Source organism: Archocentrus centrarchus, chromosome 21 (assembly GCF_007364275.1).
Source record: "Archocentrus centrarchus isolate MPI-CPG fArcCen1 chromosome 21, fArcCen1, whole genome shotgun sequence".
Taxonomy (NCBI): Eukaryota; Metazoa; Chordata; class Actinopteri; order Cichliformes; family Cichlidae; genus Archocentrus; species Archocentrus centrarchus.
The window spans coordinates 28,989,167-29,005,004 of NC_044366.1; the positions used below are offsets into that span (position 1 = coordinate 28,989,167).

Below are 15,838 nucleotides of genomic sequence, written 5' to 3' on the forward strand. Positions count from 1 at the left end.
TTTTAGACTCAATTTAATGAAAATTTTGATTCATGCTTTCGCTGTTTATCACAGAGCTTGAAGAGAGAGCTCAAATACAGTTCGAGCTTTGGGATAATGTTGAAGTCACTGAGTTGGCAGCGGTAAGGACAGTGAGGTACAAAGGTGGGGAGTACAATTTTCTGACTTTCTGCCGATTATGACTGCCACCGCCTCTTCTGTAAAGACTTCATATTATTTAAAAAAAATTAATATGGGATAATTTGATGTTGAGCACTTAAATCACTTAAACACATCTTATTTCATTTAAATGCACCACAGAGAAAAGGGCGTATTTGTATGATTTTCTTTAGCTAAGCTGTTTATTTCCGGAAGGTTTGAATACGGTGATTATCTTTATAATCATCAGCATTAAATTAATTTAGAGTTTAAAATTTGAATTGATGTACAATGTTGAATTGTGACCTATACCAAAATGAACCACTGCAGACTAATTTCACAAATCCCTTTGGGGTTGTGTCAGGAAGGGATTCCGGTCTCGTGCCATAAAGTGATTTCCGGTAATTGCCAAAATATGATTGGTAGTATTTACACCATTGTGGATGAGTTGTTGGCCTATAATCTGTCAGGCATATCTCTCATGAATGACGTCGAGCCATTTTGAGTCACAAAGAACATTCCTGTCACAGGGTAGATGCTGCAGTCAGTGTTTGGAAAAGTGACTTTTATTTGTCATTTGTTTATGCAGGTAAAAAAGTCTCACTGACATTAAAAATGTCTTTTTCAGGAGAGATGTTGCCAACGGGGTGGCAGAAATTGCAACAGATATAACATAATAGTTCTATAAAGATGTTTTAAGTGGCCAAAAAGGACTGGATTGATTATAATGTAGAACACAGAGCAGGTATAATAACGCAGAGTCATGAAGTTAAAACAGTTCATTTCTTTATTTTATATGAAATTCAGTTGTAAATCCTATTGTCTACAGCGTATTTATCAATATGAGCAAAGGTATTAGACATAAAAAAGGAATACTGACAATTACTTTTTGATACGACATCGGCGTGAAACTAAATAAATAAATAAATAAAAATCTGTCAAATTAAATATGCGGAGTCCACCACTGTGAATAAGGGAGCAGCAGAAGGTAGCTGTTTCTTCTAGCACACGATGAACCTACTTTTCCACATTTTTCCCTCATTAATATTCAGCATAAAACAAAGCAGCCTCATATCTATAACGCATCATTTGCTTTATAGGACGAACTCTGGCCTTCTTTGGTAGATACTTTATTTTTAAATGCACAATTTATACATTTCATAAATCCATATGGCAAATTTAGGCTAATCTTCACACCTTCATCTTTTCGCTGTCTGCGAATCCTCCACACTGTATTTAGTCCTTCGTGGGGAGATTCACAGCTGAGGCAGAAGGTGCTTAAACAATCCGAGAGTGGCCGTCGGACTGCGTGCTCCGTCCCCCGGGGTCAGGCGGGGTCAAAGCCTTACTCATTGAATATTGACCGTTTCCGCCCACCACCCTGCACGTGTGGATCTCCCGGGGTCACGCCGGATTTCGTGTTTAGAGTCCATGAAAACTTCACTTAGATCAAAATGGTAAACCTAAAAGCTATGACTAAAGGAATTCAAAAAACAGAGAAAAGCTTTTAGGACGTTCCTTCCGGTTGGGTTAAACAGAGAATTTGTTGAGATGCTCGCTTGCTTCAAGTTTTGGGTGAATGAGATGCCATCGGGGCTATAATTGGGAACTAAATGACAAACAGTTGGTTTTAGTTTTTACTGCAAGTGTTTAACGAGTTTCCTCCCACTGGGATTAAACGTTCTTCTTCCACGCCAGTGCACGCAGAATTTTTACTTGTTTACTTCTGGAACGACTTTACGCACAAACGAAGACAGAATATCAAGAATGCATAAAAAGAAACCGCGATTTAGAGTCACACACTACTCCCACAGCTTGTCATAATATTCACATCTAATATGTAACTCGTTCCTCCTCTAAGTAACTAGTTCAAATGCGTGCGCTAAAAGCTTTGCGCGCGTATTATGATAAAGACTGCAACACAACTAAATTCCAGTTAAACTGTCATAAATTCAAATATTAGTAAATCAGCTTTAAAAAAAAAATCTTTATGCAGAATAATGAAGCCACCATATATTTGTTTTTGTGACGTATTACCATTTTTCTACAGTTTTATGTGAGCTATCCTCGTGCGCACGCAGATATGTATTTCAGGATGACAGATGCGCAGCAATAAACCCTGGAAAGCTTCTTTTTCAAGAGCGGCACTCTGACTTCAGGCCTGCCCGGTGCAGACAGGCACATTTCTGCTGACTGATCACACCGGCAGCACGACTCTCTTCCCCTCTCACACTTTTCGACCGGCAGCTGCTGAGAAATGTGCAAATTATTTCCCCCCGCAGGAACTGATCAGCCTCTTCACCCTGGTCTGTGCGCCTGAACTGAGCATCAGGCCTGCAGACAGATCACAGGCACTCCAGAGCAACGTCTCAGCAACGCGCCGCTGATTTTCAAAACAAGCGACATTTGGTCGCAAGAAACCGATCATCTTTTGCAAGGCTGTCGCAATAGATCACCTGCCTGTATGATATTATAAGGCTGAGCGCGGCAAATATTTATTTAATATTTGTATTAATATTTTATTTTAAAGATTTGGTTGCAGAAGTAGCTCTAGTCCTATAGGTCTCTCCATCTGCAGATAAAATGTGCTTGAAAATGCATCAAGACAAAATAATTAAAAGATATTTTATTTTCACTTTCGCAACACAAAATCAGACAAGTTCCTCATTTGAAAATTTAGTTAGCTATTAATCCTCGAATAAAATAAGCGCTCAGTCATATTGTTGGTTTCATATATGTCGGGAATTTTAAATGCAGATTGTTTGAGGATAATTCACGCCCAAATCAGCAAGTAATTAACATAAATATAATACAAAATAATATAATAAACAGATGGGAACCTGTTGGCAGTTTCTTTTTTCAAACAAAATCATCTCAGCTGAAAAAAACTCCCTCTAATCTATGTATATACACGTTTCTTTTGACTGTTTTTCTTTTATTGACCTGCAGATCTGTTTAAACGAACCTTCAACAACCTGAGCAGAGACCAAGAATTTCACTTGCTAGTCTTCTCCTTCCTTTTTGTGTCCAAGCGCACAGGTCTGAGATCAGCCCACCTGTCCTGCTGCAGCTCCGCTCCGCTTCCTCGACTGTCAGATGACACAGTGGAGCTGTAATGTGACTTTTCTTCCAACGACTTTTAATGATGGAATCTGATTCAGGTACTTGTTGAAAATGTAAATATTAAAATGACTTTGGGATGGTCGCCATGAGGGCGAAAGCCTCGGATCGGCCTTGGCTGACAGATGAGAACTAAAAGTGAAGTAAAAGTGAAGCTGTAGGATTTTAGGGTATCAAAGACTGAAAGACTGAGACAGCTGGACTGGTGAGGGCTTTTTTTTTTCTTTTTTTTTTTAAAGAAACATTATTACGCTTGAATTGATACGGTTAATTATCTGATTGATCTATTTGCAGGAAACTCTGCCTTTAATGTAGATAAGAGCACAGCAAAAATTATATACGTCTCCATATCATTCATTATGGAGTTAGTTAGTTAGGCTGCTGCAGTCTGTGATGGCTCCTTTTCCAGGACGGGCTTTTTCCTTCTCCTGCCATTGGACAAAACACTTTGTCTAGCTCTCTGTTCTTACTTCTCATTGGACACGCGGCTTTGCCAGAGCGCAAGAGAGCCGCCCTGTGCGCCTGAAAAAAAAAAGAAAAAAAGACTCCCCCAGAAGTGATTATCAATCAGAGAGAAGTTAGAGGGACAGAAAGAGAGAAAGACACGGAGTGGAAGGACGGAGAGACGCGTGAAGCGGCAGACCGCATCAAAAACAATCAGTCCTGCAGTGCTGCCAGGATGACACAGTCCGCCTTCAAAAGTTTGACGCGGCGTTTCTAGTCACAGTTGGGATTACTTTGGACACTTGGTGAGTTTGCGATCTGCTGTAAACACTGACGTGTACATTTTTAAAACAATTTGTTTTGCTTCGCTGCTTTGGACGGACGGACTGGGTTTTTCGCCGCGTCCCCCCCCTTAGGGTGGATTTTGTGAGAAATGAGTGAGAGGAGGCGATCTGCCGCAGCTCTGAGCTCTAGAGCCCACGCTTTTTCCGTGGAAGCCCTGATCGGCTCCAACAAGAAGAGGAAGCTCCGGGGCTGGGAGGAGAAGGAGCTGGAGTTGTCCATGGAGAGCCTCGCTACGGACGGAGAGGATCCGGCGCACTGTCTGGAAATGGACCCCGGTCAGTGCGCAGACATGCACAACACCGCTCAAATGTCCGGATCTCCGTTATAACACTGCAGAGCACTGCAAGCCCCCAAGTCCTGAGTCAAAACGTGGCTCTGTGTTCAATGACCCAACCCACGCACTGCACACAGGCTCCACACTACATTGCTAATCTTTACATTAAACAGACTGCGAGCAAGCCTGTGGAGTTGTGGCTTTGGCTAAAAGGAATATGTCACCAGTGTGTCTCATAATCCGCCAATCAAAAAAATAAAATAAAAATAGAACTCAATTGATTTTTTTTCCATTGCGGGTTGGCCAAGTTTTGACTCTGGACTCGTGGATTACATTGTAAGATGTACCAAAAATATATCAAAATACTTTGAGTGAAAGTGTGAAGTTTTAACTCAGCAGTTATCTGCTTGTAAGGCAGGGAGGCCTCAGCTTACTGCAGGAAGCTACACTGGTTCAAACTAACCAGTTAGTCTAACGCGTTTCAGCCTCGATGACGAGCAGCTTTTAAATATTCTGAATTATAATGTCCTCTGCTAAAAAAAAAGTAAAAGTTTATATGAAGAATTGCCTTTTGCCATTAAAGCGCATTTCCTGCGTCACACGCAAAACAGTTTCCATATATGAGGGCGCACAGAGAACGTTACAGGTAAAAATGACATTTTATCACATCATCTGCTGAGCAAGTGTGAACCTTTTAAACGTGTGTTGTATGAAACTAATAATCACACAAGCTCCTAGAAAAAATACACATAAATGGACTGAAATAGTGAAAAAGTGGGTTGTGTAAAAGAAAAGAGGAAAAACAAAAATAAGGACTGAGGAAAATAAGTAATATTTCAAAATCATGACAAAAATAATAGCGTTATGGGGTTAAATACTTTTATATTTTTATTTAAAGCAATTTGGAAAACCAGCATTTTTTTTTTTGTATTCAGTTAATTTATACATTTTTGTTCTTTTAAAATTCAATCTCATTTGCATAAACTTAAACTTCAGTTTAATTTTAGCGCCAACTCAGCAGTTCTATCGTTTCATTGCACAATATAATGATTTAATTGCACTTTAACTTAAATACAGTGACTGCTGTCTCATTCATCTTAACCCAGAGACTTGAGTGTTTGGAGAGGAGCTGACTCTCAGACATAAACCTGACTGCTGGCCCACCTGAGGAGGATTTTTACCTCGACGCTTGCCTTTGAGTTCAGACTCGGCCCGTCAGCACAGGCTTCATTTTTCGCGGCTGGTGTTTCAGCGAAAGCTTCGCTTAAATTTAAATAGCAAATTCATTCAGGAAGCAAAAATATTAATGTTAAGTCGGTTGCTTGAAAATCTTGTTTTGTTTTTTTTGTTTTGTTTTTTTGGAGGGGGGGTATGAGTTATGTAGATAATGTAGGCTAAATAAATTCAAGTTAGAATATTTATTTTGCCGTTGGACGGGCCTGTATGAATCATGCTACATCATGCGTGTATCACTGCTCATTAAATGTTTGTATTACTGCGCAGAAAGGCAGAAGTTAAGTGTTTTTCTACATCTGAGTGCTGCTCACAGTCTCAGTCCGACGCTGCCCCGTCTGACCTCTTGGGTCGCAGCGCTTTTACGCGCCGCTTCGTTCTTCGGATTGATCCAAATGCAACACATAACTAATAAAAACAATAAAAAAAATACAATAATAATAAAATAAAATAAAGAAAACTGTGATTTAAGTTGAAGATTGTAGCAGAGGGGGGTTTCTGTCCCAGGGACTCTCATGGGAAGTTTGTTGTTGTGATTGAAGTGTAGGACTAACTGTGGTTAAACGAGGGAGGTGAAACTAAACGCTGATTACAAGCAGCTTGTTTCTGCGTGTGTTTTAAAGGGTAAACATAAGCAAGAAAAATTAAAGCTTAGTCGTCACGGGAAAGGAAAAAACAACCCTTGAAGTCATTTATTAAAAATTTGTTTTGGTTCAGTAGAAAGGTCTTTAAGTTCATCTTCTCATAGGTTTTGTGTAGTTTCAGATTGTGTGGCTAAATGAACCAGTTCCCGGTTCCTCGCCTCCCCCCCTGGTCCCGCTCATTAGCAGGCGGATTCCTGGCAGGTTCAGCGGGCCCTGCTTGGGTCCGAAAGCCTCCACTTTGGCGCGTCGGGCAGCGGTGACCGAGAACAGGGAGTCTCTGTGGTCAGATTATGTGGTTTAGAGGAATCCTTAACGGAGTGATTTGATTTTTACTCAACTCCAGGCGATGCTGGAAGCCGGCTGGTCGTATAACACGTTTATTAGCCTCAAAGACAAGGGCAAGACTGAGACATGCACACACTCTGAACCAGGCTCGGATTTAACAGCCTGCCTGGAAGAGCTCAGCAGCTCTGTCAGCTCTGAGAAAAGCTGTTTTGTTAGACCTCACAGAACTACTGCCACCACACATTCATAATATTTATCCATTTAAAAAAATCAATTAACAAGTTCAACGAAATCTGCTGTGAATTAATATTTAACTTTAGGTATTCTGTGATTTATAGAGGGATGCGTTATATTTTTTAAGGCGCAGAGCGGATCCCCTGCAAACACCTGACGTTTTGCTAAAAATCGGAGAATTAAAATCTGTCACGATCACCGCATAATCATATATTAATATTCCTACGCTGCTCCTTCTGTTTGCAATTTGTCTGAAAGCTGGAAGCTCGGTGTAAGCACGCAGGCTGATAAAGAGAGATGGGTTGGAAGTTTTTACAGCTTCCTTGTTGCCCGAGTCTCCGTCAGTGAGGAAACAGGTGCTCTCACGGTGTGGATGGTGTTACTCAGTGATTTCACGCTTGGCAAACTGCTTACAATATCTGCTGCAACTTCATTTTAATATAACAGCTTCATAAAGTCAGATAGTTACATTTACCAGGATGTGCAAACTGGATGCCCCGAATACACACGCTGCTTTCTGTGCGGCTTCTCTGAATCAATGTGGCTCTTATACCGAGTCCAGTGTAAGAAACCAAGACATGACACCTTCTATCAGTGCACCCCCAACACCCCAACAGCAAGTGGAAATTTTAAACAGGGTTTCCACTCTGATACATTTGGCATCCTTGGAATTTATGTGTTTATTAAAGTTGTATATATATTTTTAATATTGCCTACTTGTGGAAATGTTTGGAAGTGTTGCGGCGCAGTCAGGTTCAAGTGGTTCTGTTTATTGGAGTCATCTCAGAATGAAATGAAATATTTATGATCAGATATCGATGCTGCATGAATTAAAGCTGCACGTTACACTAATGATAAAAGGGATTCCCATAAATGTAGCGCTTTAGATCTGTGGATGCCCATCTAAGACGTATATATAGAACCAATCTTTAAGCGGTAATTTGCCGCTGGCTCCTAAAAGTGAGAATATAAATTCTAGCGATAATCAACTTCCTGATTACTTTCAGCATTTTTAAATGAACCTATTAATAACTATCTGATTACAGTTCAGCCCCCTTTGGGCTCTCCTGACAGCGTAGTGACAAAATGTGAACTGCAACACAGAGAACGATGTAATGTATAGCACCGAGTTGATTCAATTCTGCCCAATTAGTGACCCAGTATGAATGTTAGTCTAAATTTAATAAGACCTGGCAAGAGCTTAAGGAACCGCAAGATGATGGCCCCAAGTGGTGTGTGTGTGTGTGTGTGTGTGTGTGTGTGTGTGTGTGTGTGTGTGTGTGTATGTGTGTGTGTGTGTGTGTGTGTGTGTGTGTGTGTGTGTGTGTGTAGCTAACCACCGCAGATGTCAGAATTCTGCTGAGTGGTCAAATTTTTGTCTATCAATAAATGTCAGTTTTTATTCGTTCAGCATAAAATGGAAACTTGAGCTCTGAAACAGAAACTCTTCTAATCTCAATGCCGTGCAGCGCTGGACTAAAAGCTTTATTCTGTGCTTCCTGTTCCAGTGGTTAAAATCTGATGGTGACTTAACCTCAGATGTGACATTTAAATCCACACATGGACAGAGCTCTACCTGCTGCTGTTTGCTTACCTGTCTGCCATTAGGATTAGAGGTGTGTGTGTGTGTGTGTGTGTGTGTGTGTGTGTGTGTGTGTGTGTGTGTGTGTGTGTAGCCGCTGAGTAGCAGAGGACAGGTCCTTCAGCCTGATGTCAGGGCTGCCAGATTCCTGCTTGGTCCTTTGGTTTGCCCCTCTGCATCTTGAAGACATTCATGCCGAAATTATCTCATTTAATCGGGCTGCTTTTGCTGTCTGGAATGCATCTGTTTCCTCTGAACGCCTCTGCTTCACACACCATCGTCTACTTTTAGATGCCAGTAGTAGATTGCTCAGTGTGGCTTTTAAGCTCTGCAAATATTCAGACACAAATGTTCACATTCTTTATTTGTTTTGAGTCTTGTTGCTGTCACATTGGAACAGCAAATAATATGAGATCATTAGAAGACCCCGATTCATCACTGAAACTTGTCAAATTACATTCTTGTAGATTTGTCTCCTTATTTGGGCTACTTATCTAATTGATAAATTGTTCGCAATCACCAAACCCTAAATGAGAAAACAAAGCAAAGTTTTCAGTGGTTATGATGAGTAAGAAGCCATCAAGCCATCATTATGTCTGCAGAGCGCACTGACATCCTTACAGCTCAAAACTAAGAAATGGCAGATATTATTTAGACTGATCGTGCTGTGAGGCTGAAAACACTCGTTCTCAGGTGTGCGCGCGTGTGTCTGTCTCTCTCTGTCTCTCTGTCTCTCTCTCTCTCTCTCTCTCTCTCTCTATATATATATATATATATATACACACACTGCAAAAAACGCCAAAGTTAAAAAAAACAAAACAATAAAAACCGAGTTGTAAAGTAGGTTCGCAAAATAAATAAGCCGTTTATCTCTCATTAAAAACCTTCAGTTTGTATGATCCAATCTTAATGGCTGCTTCTAAAAATTAATTATAAATTATAAGAATGCAGACTTTTTTTTTTTTCTTTTTATTGAAGCCATCCATCCTGTCCTCTTCTTTTAGCGCCAGGAGCATGTGTTTATAAAGTGTGAGGGGGCAGCTGACTGACTGTGTGCGTGAGTGTGAACAGTTAAAGGAGGAAGAGGGGGCAGGTAATCATGTGTGACAGTCCCTCTCTGGCTGCAGCGACACTGGAAGGATCTCCCAAGAAGATGATGGAAAGACTTTCTCTCTGTGGTCATTACCCCCCCCCCCCCCCCCCCGCCTCTTGCTCTTCCTATCTCTCCCCTTCATTCTCTTGTTTCCAGCAGGGTTGGCTCGGCCTGCGCTGCGGCGGTTTTTGCCTGGGACTCTGTCCAGTCTCTCAGCAGCTCTGCATTTGCATAACCATATTTGTGTGCCCTTAGCCTGCCAAGTCAACCTCCTTGTGTCAGGACCCTCAATAAATAATACATTATTAGATTCTTTTTTATTTTTTTTACTTTCTGGGTGGTGGTGGTAGTGGTGGTGTTGGGGGGGGGGGGGGGGGGGGGTATACGATATTCAGCTATAAACTATTTCTGAGAAAAGTGCAATAAGAGAAAGCATGTGGTGATCTTATGAGGGTTTTATCTGGATAAAGTGCAGGTTCAAAGTGTTGAGCATTAAAGTTTTGGCATCCCAGCTAGAAAGATTTTGGATATTTAATCCCAGAAGGTTGAAATTTTAAGTCGAAAAGACATCACATGTGTTAAGTCACTTTACAGAATCAAGAAGGGAAGAGGGGGCAAAAGCAACTGTTGGTTGTGTAAGTCTGCATTTCTCTTTCAGAGGAAGTGGATTTTGTCGTTTCAAAGCATTATTAGTATTATTATTATTATTACAAGAAAGTGCCAATCTGTAATTTCTCATTTCCCTTTAAAGAAATGTTTAAGGGTTTCTGAGAGTCAATAATACAGTTACAGCTGTATTATTGGATGATGTATTTCACGTGAGCAAACTGAGCTCTTCACAAAAGCCACTCGGGGTTTTGTGTGGCAAGAGATGCTCGGGTGTGCCTTTTATTTTGCCCACCATACTGCGCCCTGATCATTTGGCTGCTAGTTTAAAACACATTGAAACAGAGCAACGTGAAATAAGCTTGAGGTCATCCTGGTTGGTTTTTTTTGGGGGGGGGGGGATTAGGAGCTCAGAAAGATGGAAATCTCTCCTGTAGGTCTGGATTTGTTTCAAGATGGAAGGAACGTTTTTATCTGCTCTAACGTTGTGACTGTGTTGATGACTTTGAACGGTCACTCTGTAAAACTCGGTCCAGAAGGAGCGCTTGAGGGGAAATTTCATTTGCTAAACGCTTCCCAGCAGAATTCTTCATTGTGTGGCCCGATTTAAAATTTAATATTTTCTAAGTCACATTTCAAAGACTTTTACGCAGCATTTATTCTGCTTTTGACATCGACCCAGAACTCCACGGCGAGCCGAGCCAGCAAGCCAAACGCTTCTCTCCAGGCTGCAACCGGCAGGTGATTTGGAGTCAGCCGAGAGAACCGCTGTACTTTCTGGCTGTGCCAAGTTTCCTGCATAAAGCCTAAAGCGCTTAATTCCACTGTTTCAGAGCAACACTCTCATCTCCTTCCTCATTTCCCCTTCAGACTCAGAGGCGAGTCCCGGCTCAGACGGAGAAGGTCTAGCCGAGAGGACGTCGTGTTCTTTCGGCTCATCAGCCGACTTGGCCCCGGGCCCCTGTGATCCGTCTCCCCCGGCCTCCATGGATGAGATTCAGGTGGAGCTGCAATGCGCAGATCTGTGGAAGCGCTTCCACGACATCGGCACGGAGATGATCATTACCAAAGCGGGAAGGTAGGCCGGACGCACTCACACACAGCTGCTGAAAAGAGCTCAGAAATATTAAATTCAGTTCACCCCCCCCCCCCCCCCCGCCCAAAAAAAAAAAAAAAAAAAACCTCCACACACATCCACTTACCCACTCACTTTTTCTTTTCTTTCTGTAAAATTCTAGTATGACAATACAAATCTCCTATAAACGCATGTAACAAACGCACAGGTCTCAAATCTGCAAAGGCGCGCGCGCGCGCGCGCACACACACACACACACACACACACACACACACACACACACACACACACACACACACACACACACACACACACACACACACCTCTGCGCTCTGTTTGGAGGGTGTTAATGTGTTGCACATGCAGGCCGCACCGCTACGTTCAGGCCCTCATGACGCGACAGGTTATTCCTGATGTCGGAAAATAAGGAGAGCTGGTTCTAATTAATCTCTCTGTAACATGTTCCGGGTTTTGTGCTCTCTCGGGCCAACAGTCCAAACACAGAGCAAGAACAGAAGTTGACCTGCGGATCCTGAAGGAAGTACCTTTATCCGTGCGCCCGCAGCGCCCCTCGTTTCCAACAGTTCACCGCTCACTCCGCCTCAGTCGGCATGACTAACCTCACCTCCGATATCGTTTCGCTTAAAAGCAAACAACCCCCCTTAACATGGTATTTAATTATGCTCTTGTAGTCTTTACATTTCTTTAAATGTTTTGCTGCTTTAAAAAATATTTAGGTCTTTTGAATCAAAGGGTTAGTCATTATGGGCGAGTGTTGGAAAGACATATTTTCATGTAAAAGAAAAGTAAAAGCAATGAAAACGTGATCTAATTCATGTTTATATTATTATCAATAATAATAATAATAGAAGCGTTTTAAAACACTTTTTGGTTCCATTAAATCGGTTCCATTCAAAGCTAACAGCGCGTTTTTCTCCCGCAAAACAACTAAAAAAAGTCTAAAAATGTCACTCATTAAATTATTTATTCTGTTTAACAGGTGAGTTGTATTTGTTTGTAATTCATAAGTTAACTTTAGTAGATCTACTTTAGTCTTATTGACCTGTTTTGTTTTCCTGTTGCGACACTTTTGAAACCCGAGTTCATTTTTTACGCGTCAAACGAAGCCAAAGCTGTTTTTCAGCTCTTCCTCTCTGCAGATTGAAATACGGCCTTATGTCGCCCTCCTCCAGCCGTGACAGACTACACTCGGCCGTTTTTTATGAATTGGGTTTAAATTGGTAATCGGCTCATAAATAGAGCAGCAATCAGTTTGCGCCGAAGCAGAGTGAAGGCGGACGCGACCGTCGCCGAGCGTATTTCACGGCCTGCTCATAATAAGCTCATAAATCCAGAAGAGAAGGGAAGCAAGAAAACAGCCCTCTTTTCTCATTATCCAGACCCCGATTTACGACCTTTAAATGAACGGGGGAACAACGCAGCGTTTGATGTGCAAAATGAGGAATTAAGTTGAAATGTCTCCCTCTCCATATACAAACTTTTATTTAATATGGGTGCAATTTTTCCCTTTAAATGGGATATTTTTCATGCGGTTTGCATCACTTCGACTCTCAGGCTGTGTCAGGCTGCAGTTTCAAAATATGAAGAGCTGCTTGATTTAATATATATTTAAGCATACACCCTAAATAAATCACTGATGCAGTATAACAGGCATTTCAACTGTTTTAAAATAACGAAAGACAACTGCAGAATTTTCTTAAAAGCCAAAGGTCGGAGGTCACAGTGGCTTGACGCTACGATTTGGAGCCTTCACCTCTGCAGTGATGGAAATGTTAGCAGCGTAAAGCGCACAAAAATGAACTAAACGAGTTAATATATGAATTTATTTTTACCTTTATGAAAAGATCAAATCAACATTTAAGTTTTTCCTACAACTGCAAAGAGAATAATGATAAAGATGATTCAAAATAAAGGTTTTGATTTAAAAAAAATACATGTGATTAAAAAAATATTTATATTAAATAAATCTGAAGATAATTGAAATGCTGGATCCTGACTGACCTGCAGATCCTTTTACTCAAAGATGGTAAAATGCTCAGAAGATTTCCAACTTCAAACCATCCTGATTGGATTAATGCCAATTAAAGGAATAATCAGAACCAGTTAATTAAAACTGAACACAGAAATTCAGGATCTTGGGAAAAACACACGAGATTCAAATGTCCTGAATTATCTAACCATTAATAGCATGTTTTTAATTAGCACAGCAGCACACAGCGCATATGTGTGCTACAGTAGTGTGTTAACAATAACTGCACTGTTCAAATTAATGAAGACAAATTAATGTCTCCTGATTAGAGAGGGAAGGCTGACAGGGCAAAAGTAGAAAAAAGTTTAACGATTTTTTTTTCTTTAAACCAGTGCTCTCCTATAATTATTATTAACATCATTGTTATTGTTGTGTGTTGCTGTTGTTAGTAATGTAGACATCACAATTTTGTAATTTGCCATTTAATTCAGTGGTTATGATTCTGCAGTAGTCTAATTTTTCCATGCTCTAAGCGTGAGTGCCTGCACAGTCTGCAGTGTTGGACTGTGCAGGCACTCGTGATAATCAGCAGTGCTGCATCATAACAAACATCAGGAGCACTCAGAGTGACAGATGTGCATTTAGCAGCATTTCTGTGTTGCAGCTCTTGTTCTTCTTTGTGTTCCTGATGTTGTTTTTTCTCAGGATTTTGAACATTTTTAAACCCTAAATAAATTTTTATACTCTCCAATAAGTGTGAAAAAACAGAGCTTTTTCTTTTAAAAAATAATTTATACCAACTAGAGCACTTTACACCTTTTTCCTCATTGGAACAATAACTTGAAGAAAAGCAAAAAAAAAAAGTGCTGAATAGTCCCCCTGTTTTTCCTGTTTTGGTAAGAAGGAAAACTTGTCAGTAATGTTAGGCTGAGGTGTCTGTACTTGTTTGAAATATCCTACTATATTTCAAACTAAATATTCTGAAATATTCTTCTAAAACAATAAAGTTTCATATGATGTTGATGTGATATGATGTCTTCCAACACTAAAATTCATCAGTCTGGTTTCAGCTGAAAGTCTTACTGCTGAAGTAGAAGCAGATTTTTATTTTTTTTAATATTAAAAAATGTCTGTAAAGAAATAAGCATCACTTTAATCAAATGTTGCTTTTCCCCCTCCAGGAGGATGTTTCCGGCCATGCGTGTAAAGATAGCAGGTCTGGACCCTCATCAGCAGTACTACATTGCTATGGACATAGTGCCTGTGGACAACAAGAGATACAGGTACCTGTTTGCACACATTCATTAGTGGGTGTGAAGGGCGAGTTAGCCCAGCCTAGTGAGTATCATCTAAAACAAAAGGCCATTCTCTAAAGAAAGTAACAGGAAACAGTCTTAATTATGTCTTTATTTATGTTCCTTTCCATTATACTCCCTTCCGAATGCAGAAATGTAGTCCCTCCTACCAGACTGCCGTTAAATCAAAACTCATTTCATTCTTTTGGGTTTTGGTGGGAAAGTTTAATGTCCTGTCATGGTCTAAAATGCTCTTTCAGATGCTTTTCCCCCCACAACAAAAATTAAACTGTGGCGAAACGCTGAGTAACTGTATTTTATCCCAGCCATGAAACATGGTCAACTGTGCAGATGTTGCCTGTCAGCAGCAGAGGGGCACCTTTTGTTCACTTCATTCTGAAAGTAGCAGCCTCTTTGCTCAGAAATCCCGCACAGCTAAACATGCACAGTCACACCTCTGTGTGCAAATGCACAAGCAAGCCTGCACGCCGCTGTTGCCATAGCTGGACACAAAACTCTACTTTCCTGGATAATTCTCAAAAGTTGGACGGCGGGTGAACATGTTGACCTAGTTGGATTGTTCTCATCTTCCTACCATTTCTCACGTTGGAGATCTACATAACAGGTTTTGGATTAAACAGAGATTGCAGCACCCCCCAGTCACATTTTTCCTGTTCCTGTCATCTTCTTGGCCATATAGGTAAAAAGTAGTTGCTCCCATCATTTGATTAAAGAGAGCGTGTACAGGAGGAAGGCTTGCATATGATGGATCTCTCTGGATATGCAATAAGACTGATATCCAGGCAGACAGCATTGGTCCCTGAAGTCAGAGCCAGAGAGGGGAGATTGAAATGTATTCATCATCCCACTGGTCGAGCAGCAGAGCCAGAGTCTGCCTGCAAATAGGATAACACTCTCCATTCCTGTCTAATCATGGAAATGGGTGGAAAAAATGAGGTCAAAATGGAAAGAAAATGCAATGCACATATACCTGCCGCTGTCATGGCCGGCAGTGCGAGTTTTATAGGGTGGCGGTCACCTGCGCATACACTGACTGTGTCTGGTTTTATTGATATTCTTGCTAATACGAGCTGTAACTTTGCGCTGAAGTGATAATATGGCAAAACACCCGTGACTTGCATTGCTGTCTCAATCAAAATCTGACCAGTGAGTGCTTTTTTCTCAGATTGCTGCTGTTGCTGTTGCAGCAGACCAGACAGAAAAGCCTCTTTTAGTAAAGGTGGGGTGTGAAAAACTGAAGACATAAAAATGACACAAATATGTTTTATTACTGTCACTTGTCAAATCCTAAATAAAAGACAAAGTCCAGCAGTGACCTAGCCTGCAGCCTGTTTGTTTCACTAGGTCTAATCTTTAATTCTGAAGGCGCAGACCTCAAGATCGAAAGAATGTCTCACTGGCCTGCTGTGTCAGACGTGAATAAAAGAGAATGCAATGATCTACAAATCTTTAAAGCCTA

At 40.9% G+C, this 15,838-nt stretch overlaps 1 protein-coding gene across 1 annotated transcript in view; it reads left to right on the plus strand.

Annotated features, from left to right (window-relative positions):
* The first annotated feature begins 3,861 nt into the window (after window positions 1-3,861).
* The window catches only part of tbx15 (T-box transcription factor 15), a 33,399-nt gene continuing 21,422 nt past the window's right edge, over window positions 3,862-15,838 (plus strand). The window contains exons 1-3 of the mRNA XM_030758509.1: window positions 3,862-4,322; window positions 10,869-11,076; window positions 14,245-14,346. Of these exons, the coding sequence (XP_030614369.1) occupies window positions 4,136-4,322; window positions 10,869-11,076; window positions 14,245-14,346 (497 nt within the window). The 5' untranslated portion in view covers window positions 3,862-4,135. The remainder of the gene's footprint in view (window positions 4,323-10,868; window positions 11,077-14,244; window positions 14,347-15,838) is intronic.